This window comes from Oncorhynchus mykiss, chromosome 9 (assembly GCF_013265735.2).
Source record: "Oncorhynchus mykiss isolate Arlee chromosome 9, USDA_OmykA_1.1, whole genome shotgun sequence".
Taxonomy (NCBI): domain Eukaryota; kingdom Metazoa; phylum Chordata; class Actinopteri; order Salmoniformes; family Salmonidae; genus Oncorhynchus; species Oncorhynchus mykiss.
In genome coordinates, this window is record NC_048573.1 from 25,002,035 (window position 1) to 25,017,899 (window position 15,865).

The 15,865-nt window shown below is 42.2% G+C and overlaps 1 protein-coding gene across 4 annotated transcripts in view; it reads left to right on the plus strand.

Moving 5' to 3' along the window:
- The window catches only part of LOC110532977 (protein Dok-7), a 45,695-nt gene extending 30,284 nt beyond the window's left edge, over positions 1-15,411 (plus strand). For all 4 annotated transcript variants that reach the window (XM_036987660.1, XM_036987661.1, XM_036987662.1 and 1 more), the window contains 2 exons: positions 11,817-11,993; positions 13,699-15,411. In XM_036987660.1, coding sequence (XP_036843555.1) covers positions 11,817-11,993; positions 13,699-13,835 — 314 coding nt within the window. In that variant the 3' untranslated portion in view covers positions 13,836-15,411. The remainder of the gene's footprint in view (positions 1-11,816; positions 11,994-13,698) is intronic.
- Positions 15,412-15,865: the final 454 nt, after the last annotated feature.

The window sequence follows — 15,865 nt, forward strand, 5'->3', positions numbered from 1 at the left end:
TTTATACACTTCAGGATCCTATTGTATCCATCATCGGTACCTCTTGCTGTGCAGTAGCAGAGAGAACAGTATGACTTGGGTGGCTGGAGTCGACAAACATTTTCTCAGCACCCCGTTCCTCTGACACCGCCTGGTATAGAAGTCCTGGATGGTAGGGAGCGAGCTCGGCCCCAGTTATCTACTGGGCCATACGCACTAACCTCTGTAGCGCCTTGCAGTCGGGTACCAAGCGGTGATGCAGCCAGTTGTCATGACATTGCCCTCTTTGGGTACAGCGAGCACCATCCCCCTCTCTCTGCACCCCCCTCCCTCTCTCTCTCTCTCTCTCTCTCTCTCTCTCTCTCTCTCTCTCTCTCTCTCTCTCTCGCCTACACCCAGGCTGATGTTAGGCAGGTCATAAATTCCTGGAGGAGATTCTTCCTCATGGCCAGACAGTTTGGTACAATTTTGTGAAACTCAGCCACATTACCATAACCCTGTTACAAGAGTCTATGTTGTGGGGCTTGCGTCTAATTGTTGTATGGGATGAATGAGTAAAGATTAAACTATTTGTGAAATTATGTAATGTGATTTTAGACTGTTTAATGAAGGAACTCCAATTCCCTTTGGAGTTTAACTAAGTCATGGGCCCGCCCAATGACATTGATCCGGCGTCATTCTGCTCTTCCAAATATAAACCCCGCCTTGGGAATTTATCTTCAGACCATGCTTCTCTCAATTACGAGAGGGCTAAGGTTTGAGCCCATTGCTGAAATCTTTTTTTTTTGAATTTGACCCCTTTTTCTCCCCAATTTCGTGGTATCCAATTGTTGTAGTAGCTACTATCTTGTCTCATCGCTACAACTCCCGTACGGGCTCGGGAGAGACGAAGGTTGAAAGTCATGCGTCCTCCGATACACAACCCAACCAAGCCGCACTGCTTCTTAACACAGCACGCATCCAACCCGGAAGCCAGCCGCACCAATGCGCGGAGGAAACACCGTGCACCTGGCCACCTTGGTTAGCGCACACTGCACCCAGCCCGCCACCGGAGTCGCTGGTGCGCGATGAGACAAGGACACCCCTACTGACCAAGCCTAACCCGGGCGACGCTAGGCCAATTGTGCGTCGCCCCACGGACCTCCCGGTCTCGGCCGGTTACGACAGAGCCTGGGCCCAGGGACTCTGATGGCACAGCTGGCGCTGCAGTACAGCGCCCTTAACCACTGCGCCACCCGGGAGGCCCCGCATTGCTGAATTCTTAACCATACCACATGTTTAACTCTGAGACTATCTAACCTACAGAATAAGAACACTTCTTTGATACTAATTACTAGTCTGAAACTAGGAATTCGGCATCATTGAACGCAAAGACCGACAACCGCCAAAACATCTATTCTATAACAACATTGCTGAATGTTACTCTGAACTATCCATTCTAACCACGGCAGAGAGAGAGAGAGGGCAGAAAAACTCTCCAACAGAAAACAGAGATCACGGCGACACACTGAAATATATATATATATTGATTGCAATTATTCCCGAATGAGTGAGTGTTCATGTGAAAAGGATTAGCATTTCAATTATTATAATTATCACTTTGTAGTGTCTTTTATCTCAATCGACCCCCACTTCCCTTTTGTCCACCAAGCCGTGATACCGGTTTATCCCACTAGGGAAACTCTGCTATTATTTCCTTGTAACTACATCTACTCTTTGTTTGTGTGCATTTCTGTGATTATTTAGTTAGTAAATAAATGATTTAAGACAATTGATGTATGGATGACTCATAGTGAAAACTGGGTTCGTGGAGGTAACCAACAATTTACGATGTTTGGAATGAGACTAACGTGAGGTAAAGAATAATTGATTAATCGGAAGACAAATTCATCAGATTTTAAAATATCTGAAAGCTATATTAGGAAAATTATAACTTTGTAATCTGAATATTTTCCTTGGTGCCCCGACTTCCTAGTTAATTACAGTTACATGATTAAGTTAGTTTAATCACCTAATTATAATTACAGATCATTTTTTATAAAAATAAGTCTTCAGTTTAATGATGCCAAAGACACGACACAGTCTAGAAGCTCTCAATGGTGCAGCTGTAGAACTTTCTGAGGATCATCTGGCAATGGCGAATCTTTTCAAATCAAATGTTATTTATCACATGTGCCGAATACAAATAGTGTAGACCTTACCGTGAAAGGCTTACTTACAAGCCCTTAACCAACAATGCAGTTCAAATAAAAAAGTAACACAAGAAAATGACATAACAATAACGAGGCCATATACAGGGGTTACCGGTACCAATGTGCGGCGGTACAGGTTAGTCGAGGTCATTTGTAAAGTGACTATGCATAGATAATAAACAACGAATAGCAGCAGTGTAAAAACAAAGAGGTGGTGTCAATGTAAATAGTATGGTTGTCCATTTGATTAATTGTTCAGCAGGCTTATGGCTTGGGGGTAGAAGCTGTTAAGGAGCCTTTTGGTCCTAGACTTGGTGCTCCGGTACCTTGTTGTTGTGCGGTAGCAGAGAGAACAGTCTATGACTTGGGTGACTGGAGTCTTTGACCATTTTTTGGGCCTGCCTCTGACACCGCCTAGTATATTGGACCTGGATGTCAGGAAGCTTGGCCCCAGGGATATACTGGGCCGTACACACTACCCTCTGTAGCGCCTTGCGATCAGATACCGAGCAGTTGCCACACCAGGCGGTGATGCAACCATGCTCTTGATGGTGCAGCTGTAGAACTTTTTCAGGATCTGGGGACACATGCCAAATCTTTTCAGTCTCCTGAAGGGGAAAAGGTGTTGTTGTGCCCATTTCACAACTGTCTTGGTGTGTTTGGACCACGATAGTTCCTTAGTGATGTGATGTGGTCACCAAGGAACTTGAAACTCTCTTTAGCTTGCCTGGTAGGCTCGCGTCACTGGACAGCTCACAGCTGGGTTTCCCTTTGTAATCCGTGATAGTATCACCTTTTCCACAGTGAAGTTTATGAAATGCTGCCCATATAACTTTCAAGAATGACATTTGGAGACCCAAGTAATAGGCTTCTGTAGCCATGCTCAAATGACAGTAGAGTGCCAAACCTACCGAGTTGATTTATGATTTCTAGAATGTTTTAATTATATGCCCTGACTTTTCACTGTATTTTTTTTACAAAATGTGTTTTGTGTTAAATTAGCCACTATCATTAGCCAATGTTAGTTATACACCCACATACATTTATAGCTGTCACTTTAGTGGTACTTTCCATACATTTTGCATCATTGCATTACATAGTTAGTTTACCTTTCTTTCCTCTGTCACGTTCGTGTGGATGTTCCTGAGGACCGCTAGCAATAGTGGATGAAATTAGGCTAACATATTACAATTTGGCAAATCATTTAGGATGTAGCCAATTTGAATCAATATGGAACGTAGACCATTTGTAGCCATTTAAACCTGGAGCCTGGCGCATGGTTCACGACGACTGGACTGTTGTCATCACAGTTCCATGATTAGTAAGGATAATTAGGGTAGGTTTATATAGCACTACTGCTCAGCCCCTATTGTACACTTTTCTCACCTTCCAATATTTAATCGATTGAACAATTGCATTTGACAACTTTCAGGATGAATCCAACCACTATTTAGTTATTCACCAATATATTTTGTGCATTAGTCTGGAGAGAAAATTCAAATAAACTTCGAATGAAAAGGTACACCAAATTTGAAGGGATGGCTTTAGAAAATGTACAGAAACCCTATTGAATTAAAACTCTGTTGGCCAGCAAGTGGGAGGGTTTTCAGAGGTTGAATTAAATGTATTCAGTGCACGCAAGAGAACTACGCTGAGAAGGAAAGGCATGCGTAAGAAAAGAGTACATTTCCTCTATCTGAATCGGACCCCTAGAGTGCCTTACCTAGCATCTGTAAATAGCATTACAGAATGGACAATAATAGGTGAATGCACAGTAGTGCCTGTGTCAGGCTAGCTTTATGCATTGATGTATTTGTACAGTGAGTCAGAACTTGTTTTGTTAACACACTGTACACTTCTCAGGCCTCTGTCTGCTTCCATGGCTGAGTGGCTCACCTCACCTGTGCCTTTGAAAATTGCTGAGAGATTCACTCTGGCTTTGTATTTATGTAACTCAGTAACTCATGTTGCATAATGAGCACACATTCTTGTGCTACAGCTGTGAGAAGAACACGCACACATGCATACACAGGGGAGCACCGGTCACTTCCTGATACGTCACCGTAGTCCTTTACACACCTGTTCTAGAACTATCCTTACCGCTGTCACACATTGGCACCACATCCATCACTCGCTCCACCGCTCATTTTCCTGCCGCACCTGGCTTTAGTTCCCACGCCACCTTCCCACCCTCCTCCTGTTGAAGCCATAACATTATTAATTAGTGCAAGAACTCCCTCTAGAACTCCGAACCCTCTTTAGGACAGGTCTTTGGTCATGACCACTGGGGACAGTGTTGTTAACCTTACGAAGGCATTAGCTGTCTAGCGACTGTACATTTTTATGCCCAACAACCTGTGCTGCACAATTCCTTGAGCTTCTCAAAACTGGCCATCTTTAGCTCCTTATTAAAAACAACCGTTCCTCTCAAAATTCACAGAACGTCTGTGACAACATAATCTTTCACATGGGCTCAATGAAACAAATCCTCACTGCCAGTGTCCCCAAACAAAAAGCTAGCATAGAAGCACAGAGCCCCTGCTTACTGCATCGGCACCGACCATTGGCACTTTGTTCTAAAAGCTGGAGCAGTCGACTGTGCTGAGCTCCCGTCGCTAACCTTCGCCAAGGGTTACCTCCGTGACATCCACTTTCAAAGAGAATCCACAGAGCGGTGCTGCTTCACAAAGAGCCATCTGCCAAAATGGCCTCCCCCATGCTGGGCTAACTCTGTGTGAACGCTGTCTAAAGGGCCCCTGCACTAAGCTGTGGGCATGCCCACTGTTGTAATCGGCAGCCATTATGGCCTGTTGTGATTGTGAGGGCCGGTTAATGTGATCAATTAGGCATCAGACCTCACAGATGATGCCAAAGGACAGACCCGCAGAGACTCTGGCAGTCTCTAATGGCTTCGCAATGACTGTGGAGAAATATTGCCCTGTAACTGTTGGTGCGCAGCTGATTAGGGGGTCCATGTCGCCATTTTGAAGGATTTAAATGGAATGAAGGAAAGGAATCACTGTAGAAGTAGCTTTGTCCGAGCCAGAATAGCCCACAGGGCAGGAGCCTATTTACTGTTTCTGTAGCGTGAGGCAGCTTGATGTACAGGTACAGCCTGTGCATAGGACGCTAGTACTCTAACATAATTGTATTTACTGTATTAGTATGCATGACAGTCCGTCCACGAAAATTGTTGAGCAAAATCATAAATTCCCCGTATATTATGTAAGGGCTTGCAAATTTGACCAATCTCCGCACTATTTTCCTGCATAAAACAGTCAATTCATTGCACTGTCATTGCATAAAAATGACCCATCACCGCAGTACAATAAGATGGCTCGCAATTTCAACCAATCGCTGCACATTTACCTCATAATGGTAAAATCAAGCAAGCCACACGTCAACAAACGTTTTCTCTCGTCAACGCATTTTCGTGAGAAATTGGATAAAAATCGTTGCATATTGCCATGCAAAATGTCAGAAATGCCGCAGCAAAATCAAGCATTTTTGCCCGCAAATATATATTTAAAAAATCGTCCAAATCCTGGAGGGACTGGCATTAAGAATAATATAAAACCAGTCTGCACACCACCAAGGTGAATTGGTTTAGTCTTGACTCTTAGTTGACTGTGTTGGGGGATGGGTAATGTAGTCTCGACTCTTGGTTGACAGTGTTGGGGGATGGGTAATGTATTGATGCTCGAGTGCCAAATCAGCACAAATGGACACGAAAAGGTCTAAGCCATCAGGTGCCCAGTTTAGGAAAAAGAGGAAAGAAGAAGAGGAGAAACGTACAAAAGATAAAGGTTTGCAGCTATGTCATCTCTTTGAGTATAATATTATGCATGTAATAGGCTAGTATAACACTTATGTTGGTTAGCCTATGTTACTATGTTGCTTGCTTTGCTATTACACATAGGGCGACAATATTCAGTTTTCTGTCCAACTAGCTTACATAACATTGGATATAATTTAACACAGTTTCATCATGATAATGTAGAAGAACGATTACAACCCAACTAGCACATTATTGATTTGGTTAACTTTCATTGAGGTGACATCATAAAGGTTTTCTGTGATTGTATTGACTAGGTCCTGAGCTCAGTAAGGGGAATTTCCAATGCTGTAGGCTAACTTAAAATATGTCTATATTATGTTGATATTTTCTATCTTTTGTGATATAATGAGCCTTAAGGGGTGTCATATGCCTAGAATTAGACAAGGAGGTTGTATGGTTCATTTGGTTCCTATTCTGAAAGTTTGATCAATTGTGCATAAGGACATGTATATTTAATTGTGCAACAAATGTACTTAGGGTGTCAGGCTCATATACTGTATTTCAATTTTGGAGCACCCTCTGGCACTGGCCAGGATAAGGAGGCATCTACCTCCTCAGCCACACAGGCCTCTTCAGAAATTATCTCGGAGCCTCAAGATGAGGAGCCATCCACCTCCTCAGCCACACAGGTGTCTTCACAAATGTTGTCTGAGACTGAGGATAAAGACCCATTTGCTTTCACTTCTCCCCAGCAGGATTCTGCAGGATTCTACAGGTGTGTGTGTGGGTACACGTACATGTGTTTATGTGTGCATTCCTGCATAACATAAACAAAATAAAATAAAACATTTAAGTTTCCATTTTGTAGGTTTGTTGATGATTTTATTATTACTGGGTGTGTATGTGGGATGTTCCACCACTATAAATTCTATGAATAACGTGTGTAAACTAATGCCCATTAGAAATGCCTGTAGCAGCATCCCCACCAAATCCTGCTGCTGAGGATGAACCACTGTCTACAGACCCTGCTACTGAGGATGAACCACTGTCTACAGACCCTGCTGCTGAGGATGAACCACTGTCTACAGACCCTGCTGCTGAGGATGAACCACTGTCTACAGACCCTGCTGCTGAGGATGAACCACTGTCTACAGACCCTGCTGCTGAGGATGAACCACTGTCTACAGACCCTGCTGCTGAGGATGAACCACTGTCTACAGACCCTGCTGCTGAGGATGAACCACTGTCTACAGACCCTGCTGCTGAGGATGAAACACTGTCTACAGACCCTGCTGCTGAGGATGAACCACTGTCTACAGAGCCTGCTGCTGAGGATGAACCACTGTCTACAGACCCTGCTGCTGAGGATGAACCACTGTCTACAGACCCTGCTGCTGAGGATGAACCACTGTCTACAGACCCTGCTGCTGAGGATGAACCACTGTCTACAGAGCCTGCTGCTGAGGATGAACCACTCTACAGACCCTGCTGCTGAGGATGAACCACTGTCTACAGACCCTACTGACTGGCCTTCAGTTCTCACTGACAGAATTCGGACACAACTAGTTTGCAGAGGACCAAGTGAGGTACCACCTAACTTTGTTTTCCCTAGGAATGAGAGTGATAGAAGAAGTTGCACCAGTATTTCAGGAAGACCTTGGTGAGTGGTGAAAAAAATCCCTAGAAGTTGGTTGGTGTATTCTGAAAGAAACAACAGCCTCTTCTGCTTCTGCTGCAAACTCTTTTCTAGGAAGAAAATGTATTTGGAAAAGTCAGGGTTGACAGACTGGAAACATGCAAGTTCTTTGCTGACTTCACACGACAGCAGTCCAGAACACCAAAACTGCATGAAAACATGGAAAGAACTGGCAATGAGGATCAAAAAAGGGGAAACAATTGATAAGCACGGGATGGCACTTATGGAGGCTGAGAGGATGAGATGGAGAGAGGTGTTGACACATCTGACTGCTATTGTGCAGTCTCTGGCAATTAGAAATCTGGCACTAAGGGGACACACAGAAACACTGTACTCTCCATCAAATGGAAATATCCTCAAAGAGGTTGAACTGATGGCACAATTTGATCCAGTCATGAAAGAGAACCTTAACCGTGTCCAAAAAGGGACTTCAAGTCACACCACCTTGGCCACCAAATACAGAATGAACTCATTGATTTGTTGAGCAGCATTTCAATAATGGTGAGTGACATCAAGCTGGCAAAATTCTTCTCTATCATTCTAGATTGCACCTCAGATGTCAGCCACACTGAACAGTTGTCAGTTGTGATTAGAATTGTGTCCCTGAAGGAGGAGCCCCAGATGAAGGAACGTTTTACAGGACTTTTGGAGGCAGAGGAGTCCACGGGCCAACATTTGTCATCCCTGATTCTCAAAAGATTAGAGGAGCTAAAAATTTATTTTGAGGACTGCAGAGGACAGTCTTATGATAATGGGGCCAACGTGAAAGGCAAAAACAAAGGTGCCCAAGCCAGACTCCTGGAAATGAATCTGAGAGCTCTATATGTTCCATGTGGGGCTCACACATTGAACCTGGTTGTGGCTGATGCTGCTAAAAGTTCTGTTGATGCCACAGGTTACTTTGGCATCTTACACAAACTGTACACCTTGTTCTCAGCCTCCACACAGCGATGGGCCATCCTGAAAAAAACACGTGGACATCACTTTGAAGATGTGGACTGAGACATGGCGGGAGAGTAAAGTTTAGAGTGTTGAGCCACTGCGGTATCAGGCAGCAGCGGTGAGAGAGGCACTGATTGAGGTGAGGGATCAAACCAAAGATCCTGTGATAAAGATTGAGGCCCAGTCCTTGTCAGAGGAGGTGGGATTATACCGCTTCAGCATCTACAGTGGTGTGGTATGACATCTTGAGCCAGATCCAACATGTGAGCAAGCTGATGCCGTCTCCCAGTGTGCATGTGGATGTTGCAGTCAGTCTTCTCAGAAAGACAGAGAGAGGTCTCAGCAACTACAGGTCAACAGGCTTTATGACTGCACAAACGTCAGCCAAGGATATTTGCGAGGGAATGAATGAAGAGGCCGTTCTACAACAAAAAAGTCTGCGGTCCGCAGAGAGGCACTTATCATACGAATCATTTGATGAGCCTTTGAATGATGCCCTGAAGAATCTGGGGGGTGACATTTTTCAAATTTGTTGTTGATGCTGCAACCTCAACCTGCAACCTTGGAAAATGTGGGAGAGAAGTTTGGAGTCCTGTCAACCTTCCAAAGTCTCTCAAATGAGGAGCTGACAGAACAGTGTGAGGCCCTTAGTATGACACTGCACTACAAAGAACACTCAGAATTGGATGGCAGAGGAATTGAAGAACTTCCTGACTTGCCAGATGGCAGTTGTGCAATTTAGTTTGTGTGTTTCAGGTTATCTTCTTTATAAGTGTGTTATTATAGTTGTGTATTTGTGTGATATAGGATTTGTGCAATATAGTTTTATTTGTGTTTTTTGTTAGCAATAAGGTAATAGTGTAATAATTTGATTCTCTTTTTTTATTTTGTATTTATATACTACAATTTGTATCTATTTGTCTTTGTCACTTATTTTGGATATTCATGAGTCTTATTTTTGTATATATTTATTTATATAGTTTTAAATGTTATGATTCATTTATTTGTGTTGTTCCAAATGTCTGAATAAAAGGTTTTGTCCTAGTTGTATCTGTGAAACGTGTTGTATTCGGTGCTTTTAGATCCCGAAGGAAGCTAGCTAGGAAAAAGTGATGTCTCACCTCCCATGGTCTGTTTAGAGCTGTCTGTGTAGAGATACAAGTATATCTGTTTTCATATCCCACTGTTTTCACACAACTGTTTTATATATACAGGGCCTTTAATGCAGTGTTTGTTCTTCCATAAAATGGCCCCTGGCTTTTGAGAGTAGCTAGATACACTGACCTAGAAAGATGAATTTGATGTGTGGATTTAATCATGTTTACTAAAGAAGAGCTGCTTCAAGTGTTTTGCACCTTGCCATTGGTGGTAGTAGATAAGTAGGCTAGAATAGCAGACGTTAACAGTAATGATTTACAGTGCCTTCAGAAAGTATTCACACCCCTTTACTTTTCCCACATTTTGTTGTGTTACAACCTGAATTTAAAATGTATTACATTTAGCCTTGTGTCCCAGATCTATACACAATACTCCATAATGTTAAAGTGGAATTTTGTTTGTAGTTTTTTTTTAAATGACTAAATAAGGTCAGGAATGAAAATGTGCTTAACAAATCACATATTAAGTTGCCTGAACTCATTCCATATTCAATAATAGTGGTTAACATGATTTCTGAATGACTATCCCATCTCTGTACCCCACACATACAATTATCTGTAAGTTTCCTCAATTTGTTGAGTGTTGAATTTCAAGCAGAGATTCAACCACAAAGACCAGGGAGGGTTTTCAATGTCTCACAAAGAAGGGCACCGATTGGTAGATGTGTAAAATAATAAAAAAACAGATGCTGAATATCCCTTTGAGCATTGTGAATTTATTAATTACGCTAGGGATGGTGTATCAATACACCCAGTCACTACAAAGATACAGACGTCCTTCCTAACTCAGTTGCCTGAGAGGAAGGAAACTGCTCAGGGATTTCACAATGAGGCCAAAGGGGATTTCAAAACACATAGAGTTTAATGGTTGTGATATAAGAAAACTAAGGATGGATCAACAACATTGTAGTTGCTTCACAATACTAACCTAAATGACATGGTGAAAAAAAAGAAGTCTGTACATAATACAGATATTCCAAAACATCCATCCTGTTTGCAACAAGGCACTAAAGTAAAACTGCAAATATGTGGCGAAGAAATACACTTTTTGTCCTGAATACAAAGCGTTATCTTTGGAGAAAACACAACACATCGCTGAGTACCACTCTTAATATTTTCAACATGGTGATGGCTGCATCATGTTATGGGTATGCTTGTCATCAGCAAGGACTAGGGCGTTTTGGGGGGGATTAAAAAGAAAAGTGTTGACACCTACTGTAGCTGATAAAAAGCCACTTCTCTGAAATGCACATATTTTAGCTGTGGTCTATACCCTTGTATGAATAAGACATTGAGGTCAATGGCACTCAGCAACACAGCAATGTAGCCCTCTTTACCCTGAATGGCTTTCAGCTTTATGACAGGCAAAGCACTTTGGAGACCTCCTCTTATCACTGTGCACATCTGAGAGCTGGTTCAAAGCATGTTGATTGAACATATTGACTCACTGTATTTCTCTCATTTGTGTGTTAATCAGAAAATACTTTCCTGACAAATGGATATAATAAACTATATAAACAAATGGATATAATTGGTTGTATACACATTTTTCACAGCATTTCAACTGTTCATCAATAAACTATGACTCTAGTACTGTGTCGTATTATGTATAGTATGTTCAGTTGCACACATTTGCTAACGCATGTTGTAGCTTGTAGGTCCTATCAAACAGATGGAAGACATAGGCTTACCTGTGCTAATTAGCTGTCTGTGTCTCCGAACACCTGTGTGTAAACGGAAGACGGACATAACAAACGTGTTGTCGGCTGCAACTGTGTTAAAACCGTATATATTTTGCATCTGTGAAGTTATTTTGATGTGATATGTTTCTAGAACTATACCGCAATTGAAAATCGATTCACGTTCAGATGGATTATTTGTCTGTTTTGCCTGCCAGAGCCAATTCTCCTCTAAACAGAACATGTAAGGTCCTTGGACTAGAAGGAGTAACGTGAGGCTCCTTTAGTCCATTATTGGGCTAGCCTCACCTGTGCCTGCTGATAAACCGGCCTCATTAGGCCACCCAGACAGATTTGTGGTTGAATAACATCCTGGTATTTCTCCATTGGCAGGGGCCATGTTTGTGTTCCCGACAGAAATGGCGGCTCCAGAAAGACCCCGCGGTGATGGAGTGACCTACGTCAATATTCCCATCAGCCCCACGTCCAAGAAACAGCTGAACTACATGGAGCTGGAGCATCAGGAGCAAACTGGGGTCAGGGGGACTGGCCAACACCTCCCAGGACAGAGTAAGGGCCCATTTTCTCAATAACAACCCGTCTTTTGTAGGTAATTGGTGGTTTGCTCTTCTGTGGTTCCAATGTCTTTGATCTTGCTACAGATTTTTCTATAGCCAATCGACATGATGTGCCTCTTGAAGTGCAATAGTGTACATGCAGGTACACTATATTCAAAAGTGATGTTGTAGTCAAAGAAAATATAAAGTGGTAAACATGATATTTCTTGTGTGAGCAGAGTAAGGGCCCCACATACTCAAATGTGACCATTTTTATTTAAAGGTCCAATGCAGCCATTCTTTTTAATCTCAATATCAATTTATAGGTACCTTACTGTGAATGGTAAAAAATAAACAAAAATTGCTTCTTAGCAAAGAGCACTTTCTCAAGCAAGAATTTTGCCAGGACTGTCTGGGAGTTATTGGCAGAGAGATTTGGAATTCTCTTTCTTATTGGTCAATTAACGGCCCAGTGCGTCAACGATTCAGATTTTCCTGTGTTTTATCTAATATTGTACAGCAGCTGATGAAACTAACACTGTAAAAGTGTGAATTTGATCAGTGTTATTTCCTGATAGTTGCAGGTTGAAAATACAATCGACACAGAACATCTAACCAGCGGGTTTGCATGGGTGGGAGTTTTGGATTTCCATGGTGATTTAGTTTAGTTGAAAGTTTTGTGGGAAAACAGCGGAATTCCCTTACATTGGTGACTTTTTAAAAATCTAATCAGTTTTCCATGTTGTCATCGCATTTGATTTTAAAAAATGTATGACGTGGAAAGTTTGATTCAACCACTTTTTGTCCAGTGGGTCCCCACTCAGACCACTCCCACAGAGTCCAAGTCAAATTCATGCTTGTACCCAGAAATGATTTGATATTGATATAAAAATGGCTGCATTGGGCCTTTAACTAATTTACTGCCCGAGATGTCAACAGGCAGGCTAAAACTCCATCCCCACCAAAACAGGCAGACATTCATTTCAAACAGCTCTTACACTGAAAGTGCATTATCATAATTTTCACAATTTCACAGTATTATTCCAACCTCATACTGTGGAAATATATATACATTACATATACACTACATATACACTCAATAGACTCTTAGTAAATGATACTCCTTCAATTCAATTCCCGCTTAGTCAGAGATAAGAAAATAACCCTTCAACGCTCACGTTGATTGCTCCCCGTCTTGCCGAGCGACACTCAAGCTGCTGTCATCAGGTGCGGGGATGCGATAGCGCGGTCTAATAACGTGGTTACTCTCCTGGAATATGAGGGACGCTCTTGCTCGCGGCGAGAAAGGTTAATTTCCAATGTCATCTTGACGGTTTCTGTCATTTGGAGGAGTGTGCCAGCGTAGCCGAGATGGAAGGTCGTAGGGCGTTCAGAATTCCGCGGTGAATTCACTTGCTCTAATGGGGTCATCTTCCCAGACTGTGTTGTGTGTTTGTTAATTTTTCCACTTCATGAAACTGCCGGGAGAAAGTATAACTGAAGCAATGGTACTTAATGCTTCCTCTGTAGTTCACAGACAGGAAGATATTGCTGTTCTCTCTCATTTGAATGATAATCGTACATAAGTGTGGTCACTGTGTTTTTGAATGAACCTCTCTACCATGTTTATTTAATTTTTATGCATGACACCCTGAAAGAAGGGTCAACAATACTCATTATTACTCATCTCATAGACTGCTTATTTTTTCTCTCTACAGGGAAAAGTTCCACTAAATATGCCCAGATTGACATCACTGCTACGGATGCCGCCCACAAAACGGGTACCCAGCATGCCCTGGGGCGAGAGGAGGGTCTTCGCACCCTGGAGCAGAGGAGGAGGGGAGTACCACAGTGACATCACACCTCAAATCTTGACCTCCATAGGGCCTCTGGCCCAGACCAGACTGCTGTATAAATCTCTAGAATTCACCAGAAACTTGGATTTCCTGGGGCACCTCCAGCTGCCATGATGTCAAACTCCTCCGAGATCTGCCACATTTGATTTCTCTAACATCAATTGTTGACGTCTTCGGACAGTACTGTCATTCTGCAATCACGAAAGCAACATGAAAACAAACTGTAATTAAAAAGACAAAAGCTGCTGCATGGATTTAAGGGATGTAAAGGGGACATTTCAATCCCTTGTGGAACCAGACATCTCATTAGAAGGCATCACTGTCACTGTCACAGCCCTGGGCAGACTTGGGAGGAGTGGGGGGCTGAAAGTGCCAGTCTTGGAACTGAGTCATTACCCAGGCACAAACCCCCGGAGGAGCAGTGGGTTTTTCACAGCCTCGTCTGTGCCACCCCTAATCTAATACAATACGGTTAGTACCTCGTTTGGGGGAGATGAGGAGGGAGTTGAAAAAAGCATTACCCTCTAACTCCTCTCTGATTATCGTTATACTAATTCTATAGTGTTTAGTTGTATGAAAGCCTTGATTGAGGCCTTTTGAAAGAGACTAGTTTAGTTTAGCACAGGGCCAGATAGATAATGGATAATCAGTCTATATTTATCCTGTACAGTACATGCAGTCTTACTCATTCAGAATGTCAAAGCTACAGCGACGTTCAACAAACTTTTTAAGAACTTTATGAAGCTAATGCAACAAAGTGGGCATAGACGTTCCGGCGGTGTTTGTATACCAATGAGACCAACGCGATTAAGCCCTCATTATTGGGTTCTGGTGACTCAGCCCAGGCTTGTAATTGTTCCGCGTTGGCTAGATGAACTTTGGTTGGCTTGAGTGTGCCTAATTGCCCGCTGTTGACCACATCCGTAGCGTTCGTTTCTGGGCGCTCTCCATTTGTTTTTCAACTACACGGTTCACATGGCTTCGCTGAGGGACAGACAGACAGAGCTTCAGCAACATACACCCTATAAATAATTCATTGGATTTTTTTCAGCTTCGCAGAAAGGAAAAATGAAAAACAATATCCCGGAAATGTTTGTCAGAAGCGCCTGTGGCCCCCCATTATGCAAACATATATCTTTTTTTTTTTTAATAGCTAGATAATTTAAGACAAGAGTTCCTATGTAAAAGTAACCTTATTGGAATAGACATTTCTTCTTGTCTGTATTCCCTACTGTGTGTTGAACGTATGCGTTTGTTTTGCTGATACTTTAGACAGTCATTATTTTATTTGTGCGGTTCTCATTATATTAGTACATATATCACTTTTTCATATACGCAAATGTAACCTTGTCTAGAGAGAAATATACTTGTATTAAAACCAATATATATTTCTCCGGTATCTGTAAATACATTTCCCTGTTTCTGTTCTAGATGTCCTGGACTGCCATACATGATATATTTGAAGATAATGTGTATGTACAGATCAATGTTAAGAGTTTTACATACGATGCCTGTATTTTTTCAAAAGCCTTTTATTTGAACATTTTATTTATAACAAATAACAACCATTGCTTTGACGTGTTGAGTTCATTTCTTTATGTACTGGTTCACTGATTGGACTATTTTTATCCTCATGTGGCTCATTGAACATAAAGCCAATGGTTACACTGCACTTACAACAACCTTTACAACCAAATGGTTGTTTGTTTTGGTTGGAGTAAAAGAGTCCTGTTTGTCATAGGGACCGGATGTTGGAGCTGTCGTAAAGGCAGTAAGTAACAGGAGGCAACAGAATTCGGTGCAAAAAGTGTAAGCAATCCAATGGATATTTACATAGGACTACAAAAATATTTACAAAATAGGCAGATTCTCAAATACTGTCAAAACACTGATTAGAATGAAATAAAAACCTCAAAATCAGGCCTACTCTGCCAAAACAACTATAGCAGGCTGGGGTACACCAGACCACCCCACATGAACAAAAATATTATAGTATACTATGGCATAAATACTATAGTATTCACTCGTG